Source organism: Vipera berus (assembly GCF_964194415.1).
Source record: "Vipera berus genome assembly, chromosome: 12".
Lineage (NCBI taxonomy): Eukaryota > Metazoa > Chordata > Lepidosauria > Squamata > Viperidae > Vipera > Vipera berus.
In genome coordinates, this window is record NC_138215.1 from 20,206,373 (window position 1) to 20,221,952 (window position 15,580).

The window sequence follows — 15,580 nt, forward strand, 5'->3', positions numbered from 1 at the left end:
GGAAGGGATGGAATCTTTTGCCATAAATTTGATGGCCCATTAAAAAAGCAGATAGCCGGCGGAATGTTATTTGAGCGTAGGAAGGCATCCGGTCGAAGGGGGCAAAGAGACTTGGGAGGGTCTACTATTTTCCCCTCTTATTGGCCAATGCATTTTGCTTCAGGAGATGTCACTTGATTGTTTTCATTCCACGTGAAAGTTTTAAACAAACCACCTGAAACAATTTGGACGGTTTTATTGGCTTGCAGGTCAGTTTGGAGGGGTGGTCTTCTCACAGCTTCCAAGAAAGGTCTAATACCCCATGCTAAAATGATTAAAATTTAGTCACGGGCATGATAGAAAGTTTAAATTTCTGAATATTAAGCTTCAGCCCCCTCCCCCACAAATGTTTAGAAATAAATTGCAGGATGTGATCCTGAAGGGTGCATGCAGCTGAAATCCAAGAACATTAATATTTAGATTTCTTTCCTTTTTTCCCCTTTTCTTAGAAAGGTGTTCTCCATACAACTGCAGAAATGAAAAATGTGCCACCTGTGAGGATCAGCCAATGTTAAATTACAGTCCAGTTTCCCAAATCGAGATAAAAGCTTTCGGTGTCATCCGATGGCTAATTATATCTGACTCACAGCTCACTCAAGACACTTACTGGGTTGTACAAATGGAAAGCACGCCATCAAATTTGCTTAAATTTCCATTTTTTGCAGGCGGTGTTAGCATAAAAAGAAAGCTGCATATCACTGCAGGCAAACTAGGGCAAAATATCCCAGGTCCCCCGGGTTGCAAAGTTCAGTCTTTCTGGCCTTGAAGCAACTAGAGATCACAATAGTCACTGGACTTTCCATTGCTAATCGCGGCAGTTCTTAAAGGAGCCACACCTGATTTTCTGTTAAGCGAATCAAGCAGTCATTAAATGGATCCGGGTTCCCCCATTGACCTTGCTTGTTGGAAGCTAGCTGGGAAAAACACAAATGGTCACCACGTCACCCCGAATGCTACAACTGTTATATATACTACATATCCCAGGTGCCAAGCATCCAAATTTCGATCACATCGCCCTGGGGATGCTGCAACAGTTGTTAAGGGCGAGGACTTATTATAAACCACTTTTTCCAATGCCGTTGTAACTTCAGTCACTAAACGAATGGCTGCGAATCAAGGACTGCCTATAACTGGAAGGAAAGGATAGGCCCCAAAGGAAATTTCTACTGCACAAGGCAAGACGGTGGCGTATTGCAGCCACCCCATCTGTTCTTCCCCAGAAGCTGAATTTCTGCTCCCAAGACTGGCTACTGAAGCCAGATTCAGCTTCTCAGCAAGGAAATCGGGATGGCCCTCCACTAGTTACGCAGCAAAAATCCTTGTTGCAGCCTCAAAGGTCTGGCAGAACATGAAAGAAATGCCCAGAAACGCCCGACGCTTTGTCCGTGTTTAAGATGAATAAACCCCCGAGGACTCTAGCTTAGTGCAACGTCTCTCCCTTAAAAATCTACAGGTGGTTCTCAACTTACGGCCACGAGTCCAAAATTTCTGCTGCTAAGTGAATTTGGCCCCATTTGATGACCTTTCTTGGCGCAGTTGCTAAGCGAATCACTGTGGCTATTGAGTCACATGGCTGTTAAGTGAATTAAGCTCTCCCCCCCTTGAGTTTGCTTGTCAGAAGGTCGCAAAAGGGGATCACGTGACCCTGGGACACTGCGACCGCCATAAATAGGAGACAGTTGCCAAGCATCTGAATTTTGATGACGTGACCAGGAGGGATGGTGCAATGGTTGTAACTTGTAAGGTGAAAAAGTCATTTTTTTCAGTGCTGTTGTAACTTTGAATGGTCAATAAATGAACCGTTGTAAATGGAGGACTACCCACACTTTTCTTGCTTTTAGCACTCTTTCCACTCTTTCTATTTATGGCCTACCATGACAATATTCACTTTCTGCACCTTTAGTCCTTGCAGTTGGTTTAGCCATGTTAAGAAACGTGGCTGTAGCCTGTAGTACTCATCCGTAATTTCCTACTGACATAAGTTGGTAGCAGGTATAGGGCAAAGCAGGGACTTATTTCGGAATAAACTGTAGATCACATCATGAAGGCATATACCGGTCCGGTATCCAACTTTTTTTAAAATATAAGTGATGCTGTTTTAATGGTTAGATGGCCTAGATACTGGCATTGGAACATAGATCTTTTTAACACTTATATTTTGATGTGTTTTACTAATGTGGATGAAATGTTAATACATATTGCTAGTCCATGTAGGATATGCCGTACACTAAATAAATAAGTAAAATTCTGAATAGGGAGGGCTGTGTTTTCAATTACCGCAACAAAATCCAGTGGCCCATTTTGATGCAGCCACGCATTTTTCTTAGCTGGTTAAACAAATCTGTCTTTTAATTGCTCATTGCTTATTCAAAGGATTTGAAATTATGAGGAGCGCTAATAATTAAAATAATTTTTAGGGCTAGCAGCTGAATTATTTTTTTTAAGATTTAAAGACTCTGTTTCTTCCATATATAGAGATAGATATATATTTTCTCCCGATAGCCACATTTTTGCAAGCATACCAAAAAGGCAACCAGAGAGAACAGACTGCCTGACAGCAACTGTTCCAGGAGGGCAAAATTGCTCATACAGTAACAACAATCGTCTCATTATTTAGTGATGCTTCAGAGTACGAAAAGCAAAAGCTTCTTGTTTTCTTAAGGGAATACCGGAGCAATTATGAAGGATAGCATCTGTGAATCTCCTGCTTTCTTACTTGCAAATGGAGATTTTCAGATCGGTTTCTTTCAAATGGATTAAAAATGAGACCCAGGACTTGCAATGGTTAAGAGGAAAAACAAAAATCTTAATGAGCACCCAACTGATTAAGGAAATATATACCCCAAGGAACAGAAATGCAGGCTTTAAAAGCAACGTTTCTCAATCTTGGCAACTTTACCTGGCTGGGGAATTCTGGGAGTTGAAATCCACCCATCTTAAAGTTGCCAGGGTTGAAAAACACTGCCCTAAAGAAAGTATTGTGTTGCTAAGTTGGCTCAAACACTCAAAAACACCCACCCTTTTCTCCTTGGTTTTTAATCATAAATTTGTGGTTCTTTATGTGAAGTTCTGCTTCCATATTTCCGGTTACGCTGTTTGTTTATTGAGGTGCATTCCCCGAAATCTGGATGGGATCTCTCAGTGGAAACTGCTGCTGCCCCTTCAAAACGGGGGCCCTGGAGTTTTGGGAGCCCCACTGCGTCACAGGGGCACCCCGATAGGTGCCACATAGAAGAGAGAGGCACAAAGTCTCTCCTAAGAGGCTAAGGGGAGCTTGCTTGCTGCAAAACGTGTGGTGGACGCATCCCCCTTTTTTTGAGAACTAGGCTTGTTCCAGTTCTACCAGCACCCCGTCGCAGTCTTTGGGGTGGAGGAAAACCACCGGCTTTCCGTGGGCACCAATTTGGGGCGTGTCACTCAGAACGCGGATCTTTTTCCTCTTCAGCTCTTCAATGGCGTTGGTGATATTGTCCACCTGGAGGGTTATTTGAAGAGTTATTTGTGAGAAATATAGAGGGGCGACTTCTAAAAAACAAGAATAGAAAACCTCTGGGGCCCCAGATGTTCCTCAAATACACCTCTCAACACGCAAGACTACTGGGGAAAGAGGCTTGGAAAGGTAGTTCAGTGCTATCTAGAACCCCGTACCCCATTTTCCCCCCACCTCCTCTCTGCCTTAAAAACAAATTAAAGAAATGCAAAGTCGATATTTAGGATTCACAAGCCTCCTGATCCCTTCATTTAAGCGCCTACAGGTAGTCCTCAGCTTATGGCAATTGAGCCCGCAAATTCTGTGGCTAAGGGAGACAGTTGTTAAGTGAGTTTTGTCCCATTTTACGACCTTCCTTGCCACAGTTGTTAAATAAATCGCTAATAAATTAGTAACCCGGTTGTTAACTGAATCTGGCTTCCCCCATTCCCTTTGCCTGGCAGAAGGTCGCAAAAGGGGATCACATGACTGCAGGACACTGCAACGGTCATAAATATGAGTCAGCTGACAAGTGGCTGAATTTTGATCATGTGACCCCGGGGACGCTGCAACGGTCATAAGCGTGAAAAACGGTACGTGACTTCTTTCAGTGCCATTGTCACTTTGAGAGGTCACTAAATGAAGATGTCAACACTGCCAACATCGAATGTTTATTGCTTGACAGGACCGTTGTAATATGGGGACCACCCGCCTTTCTGAAGCAGATTTTGCTCAGAATAATCTCTTTGGCTTGGAACAAAAGCAGAAAATACCTCCAGGCAGATATGATGCATTCCCCCGGCCTTATTTTTTTGCAGGAAACCTGCGATGGGACTCTTTTCTCCCAGGGGGTGCAGAAGCTCCAGTTTCGTGTTCCCCAGCTCCACGAAGACCGTGTAGACCCCGTGGTCCTGGAGGGGAACGACCTCACTCACTCGGGCTTGTAGCACGTCCCTATAGAGAGCGGTGGCTTTTTCCAGGTCGGGCACAGCGATGGCCACGTGGTTGAGCTTCCCCAACCTCCACAAAGCTTGGGGAACTGCCTGGTCTGAGGACCCTCTCTCCATCGGAGATCTCCAGCGCAGGCGCGTGAAAAGACCTGGGATGGGAAGAAAAACCACGTCTCCAACATCAGCAGCACCCAGATGAGTAGGTTAACCGCTGGAAAGCCTGGGTGCTGTGATGCTTCACCTCTGCAGGGTACCAGGTGGAGCCCTGCAGGTGTGAAGGATGGTAAGACCTTGAAAGAAGAACGGTGGTCTTCAGACATGCAGATGACCAGCATCCTAAATATGGATGGGAAGGAAGACATCATATTTTCCTGGTACGTTCTGCAATCTTTGCTCCTTCTCCTGGTCTGAAAATTAGGGCGGCTTCAGTTGAATTGCACACTCTAGAAGAGGATTTCTCAACTTTTGCAACTTTATGTTGGGCGGACATCAACTCCCAGAATTCCCCAGCCATCATGGGAATTCTGGGAGTTGAAGTCCACCCATCTTAACATTGCCAAGGTTGAAAGAAACACTGTTCAGTTCTTGGGTTGACTTGTCAGCTCTGCAAATACAGGCCCCCTTCAAGATCTTTCTTCCAGGGAAGCTACAAAGCATGATTTTTCTCAACAAAATCATTTTTATCCTCAAGAAAAATGGGCTGAGGGTCTGTTTTGCCCTTTTTCTGCCCTTGGGGCAGAAAATCTGCGTGGCGTTTCCCTAATAGGTCTGCCTCTACAAACGGTTCCTTCTCCCCTTCTGCTGCCGCCTTGAAAAGCATTATTCATTTATTATTAATTAACCTTATGGAACCCACTTTACATTCCTTACTCTGCCCGGCGTCTTTATTATTTAAAATATTCCTGTAACACCTTTTATTTTTAAAATCCCAGAGTGCTTTACAAGTGCAAATAATTTATCCCGGAGTTCCCCCCACCCTCCCTTTCTTTTAAGAGTGATGTCGAAGGGGTTTGATGCAGAAAAGTCCACTAAACCACGCAATCCTATGAGTCTACTCAGAAAGAGATTCAATGGGACTTACTCCCAAGGAAAAAAAATAATGCGAAGAAATGGAGCTAAAAATCAGGTTCAAATTTATCCTTCCTCAATAGCCATTCACGCTTCTCCCCTCCTCAGTTTTCTCACCTGGAAAATGGACCAGGACAATGCTGGTCTAGCCAAAAAGGCTGCATTTAGATGAGAGAAGCGTTTGAAAGTACAAGCAGTCCTCAACTTACTTCAATTGAGCCCAAAATTTCTGTTGCTAAGTGAGGCAGTTTAAGTGAATTTTGCCCCATTTTATGACCTTTCTTCCCCCAATTGTTAAGTGAATCATCTCAGTTATTAAGTTAGCAATACGGTTGTTAAGTGACTTTGGCTTCCTCACTGACTTTGCTTGCAGAAAGTCACAAAAGGGGATCACACAACCCCGGGACACTGCGACTGTCATAAATATGAGACAGTTGCCAAGCATCCAAATTTTGATCATGTGATCTTGGGGATGCAGCAAGTGTGACAAATGGTCATAAGTCACTTTTTTTAGTGCCGCTGTCACTTTGAACGTCATTAAATGTACTGTAAGTCGAGGACCACCTATATTGTTGAAAATGCTACATAATTCTCAAGAACTTACAGACACACAAAGTTACACTTTCAACAGCCAAATATCAAACTTTTCAGTATTCCTTCTGCAAAGTGAGGATTGTGTGCCGGTGCCTGACATCCCCAAAATGTCCTATACAATGTTTATAGTTTTTCACAGGAGAAATCTTTTAACATTTCTCTCCCCAGCTGTTAGGCACGCTGCAAAATGCCTGATGTTTCACATTCAAAATGTGTTAAAAGTGCAAATATGAATAAACTAATCCCTTTTTCCACCCCGCATTAAGGCTGGGGTAGGTACCACGTTCTTGGCTGCAGAAGCATCTGGTTCCTGCTGTCTTTTTTAGACTGACCTGAAAGAAACCAGTCTGCTGTTGTTCAAATTTTGAACCAGTTGCCAACTTAGCTGTAGGCAGGATTGAGGGGCGAGTGACTTGCCCTGCAGGGATTGGGGGGGCAACTAAAGGTGTGCCTGTTGGAGCCGCCACAATTCATAGACAAATGTGACAAGCAGTTTATTGTTGGCTGGATTATTGGAAAGATCACTGTGACAAAATAATTGTGCAATGCAATAAAAATTCAGTCGTGGAAGTTTCGTACTGTCCTAAATGTTAGATACTATTATTATGGTTGGTTGCACAGTCAGCCAGATGTTGAGACTGGACTTGGCATTTTATCCACCTACTGAGTCTTTCCAAGGACTTGGGAGAGGCAGATGTTCCTGTTTGATGGTGTTAAAGACATTTTCAGAGCTGTTCGAAGCAAAGCTGCCTTTTGCAATTATTATTTATTATTGTTATTATTATTAGTCAGTTGCACAGTCAGCCAGATGTTTAGGCTGCCTTTGGCTTTTTGTCCATCTATCACATCCAAGAATTTAGGGCAGTGTTTTTCAAACCTGGGAAATTTAAAATGTGCAGGTTTCAACCCCCAGAATTCTCCAGCCAGCGTGCTAAGTGGAGAATCCTGGGAGTTGAAGTCCACCCATCTTAAAATAGGCTGGCTAGGGAATTCTGGGACTTGACGTCCACAGGCTAACATTGAGAAAAGTGCTCTAGAAGTCTAGTTCATGTAATTCAGGAGTACAAAATGAAGCTGTTTGAAAAGCTACTACAGGACTGCCTACCCTACAGACACCCCAATGGGCTGTCTTCTCCCCACGTGGAGGACAGACTGCAACCTGCCATCTTCCCAAAGCAGCCAAGTATATAAAGAGGCATGAGCTGCCCTGCGGTGGCAATGGAGCCTCCATGTACAGAAGCAGCCTACCCCTAGAATGCATTCCAGACAAGGGAAGGAATTGCACCCCCGCCTTGCGCGCTTCAGTCCCAGGGAAAGACCATTGCAGCCAGCTGACTCCATTTATTCATTGCAACGCCTAATCTCACAAAGCAGCAGATGGGAGGATAGTTGCACCAATGCAAGCGTGCAAAGTGTGCAAAAAGTCCCACCCAGGAAGGCTGCAAAGGGGTCTCGTGCGGAAAGCGCCTCCCCCAGTCCCAGGCCCGTTTCTTCCCCCAGCTTCCCAGCACATACCTGTCACCAGTTTACCCTTGAGGGCGGCCATCTTTATACCTGGCGCGGCCAGGCTCGGCTTCTTCGCCTTTTAGGCGCAGTGAAGCCACAGAGGAACGGGCAACTGCGTCCCCGCGGGGTCAAAAAGCTCGCAAGGGCGAAATGAGGCGGAGGCGGTATAGCGGCTGCTCGCAAAGCAGGGAAGAGCCGCCGCTGGGTCCTAGCGCCAACCTCTATGAACGAGAGAGAGAGAGAGAGAGAGAGAGAGAGAGAGAGAGAGAGAGAGAGAGAGAGAGAGAGAGAGAGAGGGGCTCCTTCCGATCAGCGGGAGAGGAATTCTAAGGATGCCTTGGGGCGCTCCGACGATTGCCCACCGGGTGCAAACTCTCGCTCAGCCGTGCAATAGGATGGCCGACCCACCTTGCAGGGCTGTTGGGAGGATATAAGGGAGAGAAAGCGGCAAAGAGATATACAGGCAGGGAGGGAGGAGAGCAGCGCGAGAAAAGCAGCTGGAGTCTCCCCCCCCCCCATCGTAAAGGGTTCGGGAGCTGCGCTGAGGATCTTTTTTTTCCCCCGGCGGAACCTTCCTCCGCGGAGCGCGCGTTGCCGGCCGGAGCCGTTTGGGAGTCGGACGCGCCGAGGAGGCGCCGGAGAAGCATGGCGGGCCTCGCTGCGCTCCCGTCTCCCCGGCAGCGGCTGGACACGTGTTTGGAGCTTCTGGGCGCCGCCGCGGGTCGCCCCGAGCAGTTCCTCAGGTAGAGACGCGCCGAAAGGCGGGTTCCGGCGGTGAGATCGGCCCCTTCCGAAGTGTTGCACTACAACTCCCGTGGCTCCCTGCGAGGCAGGCAGGGGATCTCTCGGAGGGCAGCGGCGTCGGCTTGGGGATGGCCGGGTCCGCGTGAGGAGAGCCTCCTCCGGCCAAGCACCCGGGTCCCCTCTTTGCCGTAGCCGAGCCCTTTGGCTGCCAGGTGGAAGTCCGTCAGGTGCAGCCCGGAGGGCGCCCGGTTGGGGAAGGAGGAGCGCCTTTCCCCGGGGATTCCAGGGAGGGTCCAGAATCGCCTGTAAGGGGGCAGCTGCTTTCCCTTCCTTGTGTTGTTGGTCTCAGCCCCCAAACCCCTGCTGGTTTGGTATCCCGGGAACCTGGTTTGCAATCAGATAATAGTAATATAGTGATTTATTAAGCTTGTTTGCTGTCCAATTCTCGGTGTCTGAATGGCTCGCAACAAATACATCGTCGTACAATCAAGGAAACATTCAGTAATAATAATAATAATAATGTTTTATGCTGGCCAACTCTCAGTGGCTCTGAGCAGCTTACAACAAAGAAATCACAATAAAATCAATAAAACATCGTCATAATAGTTGTGACTTACTAAGCTTGTATGTCACCACTCTCAACTACTTTGGGTGGCTTGCAACAAAGTACAATAAAATCAATAAAACAAAATAATAATGGTTTATTAAACTTGTTTGCTGTCCAGTTTTCAGTGACTCTGGGACTCACAGCAATCAAAGAAATTACAATAAAATTCATAAAACAGGATGATGATTTATTAAACCTGTATGCCACCTGATTCTCAAAGACTTTGGGTGGCTCACAACTAAGAAACTACCGTAAAACATCAATAAAGCATCTAAATAAAACATCTAAGCCGATAGAACATCTAAAAAATAAATATAAAAGTTAGCCTGTGTCGTGAAATGAGGATATGGAGGCCAGCCAGGTTTAAAGAAGGGATGAATCTCATTTGGCGAGTGACCTGTAACCTCTTTGCCTTCCAGTGTCCAGGATGGCCTTGCTGCTGACTTCGTCGCCTTGACCAAAGCGCTGTACGATTTCCACCACGCCCTCCGAGGAGAAGCCGTGGCTGGAAGCCCTTTAGAGGAGCTGGTGGTTGAGAACTTCGATGAGGAACAGATCTGGCAACAGCTGGAGCTGCAGAACCATGCCGTCCTGGGGTGCTTGAAGAAAGCGGTGGCCAGAAATGTGGAGGATGAGGGGAAGGGGGTGCTTTCCCTTCTCCCAGATATGGAGGAGGAGGAGGCGGAAGACGGCGAGGAGGAGATGGATACGGAGGACCAGGCAGAGAAGGAATCCAGCTGCAGCAGTGGTCACGGCGAAGAAGAGGAGGAGGAGGAGGTTGACCGAAAGGGAAGCAATTTAGAAGCCTCCAAAACTGTTTTTTTCAGCGATGAGGATTCTGAGCTGGACTTTGATATTGATAAGTTAGAGCAGCAAATCCAAAAGTCAAAGAACGTTAGGAAAAAGCCGGGAACAGACTCTCTGGTGGACGACAGATTTTTCAAACTCTCCGAGATGGAGGCCGCGTTGGAGGCGGAGGAGAAAGAAGGAAACAGAGGTAGCGACAGTGAAGGAATAGATTATTTCGAAGAGATTCTCTCTGAAGAGGAGGAGGAGGAGGAGGAGGAATTTGGAACAATGAAGAAGAAGGTAAGCGCTTGGAAGAAAAGACTATTTCTATAAGATAGATTTAGTTTCTTCTTAAAAATGACATTATTTTGAGGCCCTCGGAAAGAATTGGTTTTCAAAACCATTCTCCAGATCAACTTAGAATAGCTGACTGGGGAATTCTGGGAATTGAAGTCCACAAAGCATTGCTGCAGATGGAATATTTATCAAATTTTTACATTTTTTTTAAAAAAGTTCTGCTTTGTTTACATGCATACTTTGAAACAAAAGGGACTCTTCCTGGAAAACCCCAAGGCAAAACTCTACAGATATGTTCCACGTACTAATCATTCTCATTCCAGTGTGTTAAATGTTCACTGCCCATCACGTTCTGTTTTCTTCTCCCTCAGGCGATTAGAAGTGCTCGCGATCTTAAATATCAAGATTACTTTGATCCTGTGGATGAGAGCAGCGGTCCCCTGGATGAAAAGGAAGAGGACCGAAATAGCCAGAGTGGAGAAGGCGGAGAAGAGGGAGAAGAAGAAGAAGAAGGCAGTGCTGAGAGTGCTCCCGAGTATGTGGCTGACATTTAAAGGAGCAGTTCTACTATTTTAATCAGGAGGGATGAAATCTTAAAACATCTAATACTGCAAACTTTGTAGATACTTCAGTAACAAATATATTCAGTAAGAGCCAGTTGGTGTGGTGGTTCAGGTGCTGGTCTTGAAACCAGGAGACTCTTTGAGTTCTAGTCCCGCCTTAGGCATGAAAGCCAGCTGGGTGACATTGAGCCAATCACCAGGGGACGGTGAGTTCTAGTCCCACCTTAGGCATGAAAATCAGTGAGTGAGTGGGCCAATCACCAGGGGACGGTGAGTTCTAGTCCCGCCTTAGGCATGAAAGCCAGCTGGGTGACTGGGCCAATCACCAGGGGACGGTGAGTTCTAGTCCCGCCTTAGGCATGAAAGCCAGCTGGGTGACTGGGCCAATCACCAGGAGATGGTGAGTTCTAGTCCCGCCTTAGGCATGAAAGCCAGCTGGGTGACATTGAGCCAATCGCTGTGTCTCACCCCAACACACCTCAGGATTGTTGTTGTGGAGAAAATAGGAGGAAAGAGTATTAGATATGTTCACTGCCTTGAGTTATTAATAAAGGCGGGATGAAGAAGGCAGTAAATAAAAATACATGCTAATGAATCTTTCTTTTTTACCCTATGGTTGAATAGGAGCGCCGAGGACGTGAGTGAAACGAGGCAGATGGCACGTGGAAAAAGCAAAGACCTTTCAAAAAGAGTGACCTTCTCCTTGCCCTTTGACAGCGACGTGGAAGAGGAAGCTGACCCACTCCAGGGGAAATCTAACAAGCCCCCTGAAATGAAATCGTCCTTTGAGAAAAGACAGGAAAAGGTGAACTTGCGTGTCGGCACGAAGCCTAAATCCATGCACGCTCTTACCTGAAAGAATCTTTGTAAATAGAAAATATTCAGGCTGGAAGAAAAGCAAAGCGAGGAAGGAGCAAGAAACGGATTAAAACAGTCGTGCCTTTTGAGAATTAAGGCGGCTCATTTTCTCCTTACAGATGAGCGAGAGAATAAAATCCCTCGAAGAGGAGCTGCTGAAGGAGAAGCCGTGGCAACTGAAAGGCGAGATTGCGGGACAGAGGAGGCCGGAGAACAGCCTCCTGGAGGAGATGCTGCTGTTTGACCATGCCGTCCGAATGGGTAACCCTTGAACTGAGCACGGAGGTGGTGCTTCCTCTCAAAGGCTCCGGGAAGAGAGCTCTTTAGCATTTCATGTATTGATCTGTTTGATTTTCATCCTGCCTTTATTATTGATACCAGTAGCTCAAGGGGGTGAGCATTTCCAACACACCTTCCTCCTCTTATTTTCCCCACAGCAACAGCCGTGTGAGGTGGGTTGGGCTGAAAGAGGGTGGCTGTCCCAAAGTCACCCAGCTGGTTTTCCTGCCTCAGGCGGGACTAGAACTCCCAACCTCCCAGTTTCTAGACTGGCACCTGAACCTAACTGGCTCTTACAGCTAGGAACGCTGGTTTGTACATGGCTAAGGGGATTCCATCATCGGGTTATTTTCAAAAGGATACTGTTAAATCTCACTGGGGTTTTTTTGTATGTATGTGTGTGTGCGTTTGTGTGTTCTCAGCTCCTATGGTCACAGAAGAAACAACTCTTGAGCTGGAAGAGATTATCAAGAGAAGGATAAAAGATCAGGTGAGTAAAAATGATTAATCTTTCTCTTGCTGTTTGTGAGACCATTTGGCCGCCATAGCTGAAAACCATACGTTTTTCTGGATTGTGGGTATCCTTCCTTGAAAGTGGTGGAAAATACAATTTTCCTACATTGTGAGAATCTTTAAGATTCTGCTGCTGTGGATTTTTTTCTCTAAGAAAGTAATCTGGTGCTTCAGGGTTAAAAGGTTGCCAAGTTCTCATTATTCTGGCATGGCTTTTTAAAAAAGCAAAACAAAAAAACTCTTTACATTGTACAGATTTGTTTTCTTAACTCCTTCAATTTTGTCAGCTAATTTTGTGGCTTACTACAGAGAAGAAATTGCATAAAGGTAAAACTAACCCAAAGTCGGATGTTCATTGTTGCCTGTGGCAAGCATTGCTCTGGAGTTTTTTTCTAAAAACACACACAAGAAGCCCCCGAGACACGTCGTTTTAACATTTTGTGTTCTAGGCTTGGGATGATGTTGTCCATAAAGAAAAACCAAAAGAAGATCCGTTTGAGTATAAGAAGCGCTTGACTCTGGATCAGGAGAAAAGCAAATTGAGTCTTGCTGAAATTTACGAGCAGGAATATTTGAAACTGAACCAGGTGTGTTACTGTTGATTAGTGAAATTTACAATGCAGCTCTGCAGAAGCGGTTTGGTTATTTCTACTTGAAGACCCAGGGATAATTGGTCGTGTGAATAAGTAAGGAAAAAAGAATTGCAAATTAATTTCTAATTCTGAGGAGGACTTCACCAATTTGCTTTTGTTTTCTTAGTGCCTGAATTATTATGGATCAGGATTGGACCAGGTTTGCAATTTGATGGTTATAAATTATGTTTGGCTTTTTAAGAAAAAAATAGTACCCAGATATCCTACCTTTTTGAGAAACACTTCCAAAAGCACTCAAGTGTAACCTGGGCGGATACAGATTTAAAAGATCCTGTTTTATGCCCACGTATTTAATTTCTTGACATTCAGCAGTAAAATACCACAAATCATTTGGTAAAAACCCCAAATCTTACATTTTATATCAGATTAAAAAATTAAGATACTTATATCTTGCCTTTTAAAAAATAATAATAATAATAATAATTGGGAATTGCTCTCCTTAATCCCGCCTTGTGTCGATGCAGAAAAAAACTGAAGAGGAAGAAAAACCCGAGCATGTCGAAATACAAAAAATGATGGACTCTCTCTTTGTCAAACTGGATGCCCTCTCCAACTTCCACTTCATGCCGAAACCGGTAAGTACGGTGTCCTGCAGGCCTGGGAGCAGCAAGTATTTTGTGAATAAAAGCTCAAAGTTTGGAGTAGAAGGTTTGAGAATACTGTCTCTTCTCCTTTAGCAAACATTTAAAGTCCATATCAGTGTTTCTCAACCTTTGGAGACATTAAGATTGGGGGATTTCAACTCCCAGAATTCCGGGAGTTGAAGTCCCTCCCATCTTAAAGTCAACAAGGTTGAGAAACGCTGCTCTACATGTTTTTATGTCTCTCTAGAATGATAAATAAGTACAGATGAAATTTTAGCAGCCAATTCCACTTCTTTTTTTTGATATTGTTGAATGAGGTTGACCTGTATGCATCATGTCTTTTTTTTGGTTTTCCTGCTAGCCCATTCCGGAAGTTAAAGTCGTCTCCAACCTCCCAGCGATAACTATGGAAGAGGTTGCTCCGGTGCACGTTAGTGATGCTGCCCTTCTGGCACCTGAAGAAATCAAGGTGTGTCCTGTTCTCTATGACTAGCTGATCCTGTCCTTGGGAATCTGGTTCCATTCCAGGTTGGACAGAAGTCAGAGTGGGCTCATGCAGTTGATTTGACCCACATACCCATCGCTGCTTCTCTTAACGCCGGTGTCTCCTTGGCCTAAGGCAAAATGGTGTCATTTCACTGGGTCTCCAGGCCTGGAGTTAATTCCGGCTAGCTCCTCCAAAAGATAAAGCAAAATTTCCTGGGCTGTGGACATGTTAGTGGCGGCAGACCTGGGTTGGGCATCATGGAGATTTCTCCGTTCCCTTCTGAGATTCGTGGGATCAAAATTGTGGTGGTGTTTTTGCCAAAACGCTTAACTCGCTGGGTTTTTATAGGAGAAGAACAAAGGGGGCGATGTGAAAACAGACGCAGAGAAGACCGCCGTGGATAAAAAACGGGATCGTCGGAAAAAGAAGCTGATGAAACGCGTGAAGCTGAAGGAGAGGGTGAGGAGGCAGAAGCTCCTGGAGAAGAAATCGGAAGCCAGCGCCAAGCTCAGCAGAAAAGCCTCCGAGGCCCAGCTGAAAAAGCTGACCAAGGAAAGGGGCACCTCGTTGCTTAAGGTACACTGAGTCACGTGGGACCGAAGACCCCCCCCAAAACGCCAAAGCTTGTTCAGTCCGATGCCTTCCCTGTGAGAACAGCTTCCCTTCTTATAATATTTGTTGGCCAGCGGATGGTATGGGGGGAAAAAGTCCAAAATCCCAGATTTTCATGGCTCTTCCATCCACAGCAGAGGGGAAGGGGGATCCAGATCTTGTGGTACTTAAGTCGAGGTCTACAATCTGGAAACAATAGTGGTACAATTTTTGGCTTAAGCCAACCAACCCCCCTATTTATTTAAGGGTTCAGCAAATACGAAGGAGCTATTTCCAGAATCTTGATGCATTTGAGTAGAACCAACCTTCTTTCTACCACCCCCCCCCCACACACAAATACACACACACACACACACACACTTTCATCCTTTGTCCTCTTTAACATGTGTGAAGCATAAACGTGTAGATCTTGCCAAGTTCTTGGGGGGGGGGGCAGGGGAAGCTTTGGGCTGCCAGAAAGATTGTGCTACTTAATACTACAGCTGCCATTAATATTTTGTCAGTCAGAACACAAACGGGCTTTTTCTCCCAGAAGCTTTGTGTGTGGCTCGAACCGCCTGTTTTTATTTTTATCTTTTTATTTAAAGGGTGTGTGTATTTCTACTTGGTGTGCGTTTCAGTTACGCCGAATAAAATGCTTCTCCTTTGCAGGATGACGGCCGAGACAAAGCTTTGAAGTCCTCCAAGGCTTTCTTTTCCCAGTTAGAAGATCAAGTGAAAATGCAAATTCGGGAGACGAAGAAAAGCCAGAAGAGACCAAAGAAGCAGGGACTCTCTGCCCAGAAGCTGAAGCTGTGATAAATTTTGCATGCTTTGCTGTGTATAAATTAGAATAAGGGTTGGGTTATTATCTTTTCTTAATTTAAAACTGCGCTTTGAATTAAACTCTGTTGATAAGCATATATGTGTCCCCTTTTCACGTCATTGCTGCATGCGGGGGCGTCCATCCAGTACAGTCGCATATAAAA

General features: G+C 45.4%; 2 protein-coding genes across 3 annotated transcripts; one reads left to right on the forward strand and one right to left on the reverse strand.

The window, feature by feature from the left end:
• Window positions 1-2,570: 2,570 nt before the first annotated feature.
• MCEE (methylmalonyl-CoA epimerase) lies at window positions 2,571-7,763 on the reverse strand. Its single transcript, XM_081337785.1, has 3 exons — window positions 7,636-7,763; window positions 4,282-4,607; window positions 2,571-3,514 (listed from the first exon to the last, which is right to left on the reverse strand). Exons 1-3 carry the CDS (start codon window positions 7,664-7,666, stop codon window positions 3,362-3,364), a joined length of 510 nt encoding a protein of 169 aa, XP_081193911.1. The 5' UTR covers window positions 7,667-7,763; the 3' UTR covers window positions 2,571-3,361.
• A 471-nt stretch (window positions 7,764-8,234) lies between these two features.
• MPHOSPH10 (M-phase phosphoprotein 10) lies at window positions 8,235-15,514 on the forward strand. 2 transcript variants are annotated; one of them, XM_081337488.1, is made up of 12 exons: window positions 8,235-8,369; window positions 9,397-10,066; window positions 10,435-10,598; window positions 11,251-11,431; window positions 11,604-11,745; window positions 12,186-12,253; window positions 12,726-12,863; window positions 13,036-13,068; window positions 13,394-13,504; window positions 13,875-13,982; window positions 14,349-14,576; window positions 15,264-15,514. In XM_081337488.1, the coding sequence occupies exons 1-12, from the start codon at window positions 8,272-8,274 to the stop codon at window positions 15,408-15,410; spliced, it is 2,088 nt and encodes a 695-aa protein (XP_081193614.1). In that variant the 5' UTR covers window positions 8,235-8,271; the 3' UTR covers window positions 15,411-15,514. The 2 variants fall into 2 exon arrangements, with proteins under 2 accessions (XP_081193614.1, XP_081193615.1); XM_081337489.1 differs by lacking the exon at window positions 13,036-13,068.
• The last annotated feature ends 66 nt before the right edge of the window (window positions 15,515-15,580 follow it).

What these genes read in the sequence shown, in the direction of transcription:
- MCEE (XM_081337785.1), bottom strand. Translation starts at nt 7,666, where the DNA reads ATGGCCGCCCTCAAGGGTAAACTGGTGACAG. An exon ending in CAAGGGTAAACTGGTGACAG is followed by an intron (nt 4,608 to 7,635) that starts GTATGTGCTGGG and finishes TTCCCATCCCAG; the next exon opens with GTCTTTTCACGCGCCTGCGC. An exon ending in TGCATCATATCTGCCTGGAG is followed by an intron (nt 3,515 to 4,281) that starts GTATTTTCTGCT and finishes ATAACCCTCCAG; the next exon opens with GTGGACAATATCACCAACGC.
- MPHOSPH10 (XM_081337488.1), top strand. Translation starts at nt 8,272, where the DNA reads ATGGCGGGCCTCGCTGCGCTCCCGTCTCCCCGGCAGCGGCTGGACACG. An exon ending in CGCCCCGAGCAGTTCCTCAG is followed by an intron (nt 8,370 to 9,396) that starts GTAGAGACGCGC and finishes TTTGCCTTCCAG; the next exon opens with TGTCCAGGATGGCCTTGCTG. An exon ending in TCCACTTCATGCCGAAACCG is followed by an intron (nt 13,505 to 13,874) that starts GTAAGTACGGTG and finishes TTTTCCTGCTAG; the next exon opens with CCCATTCCGGAAGTTAAAGT.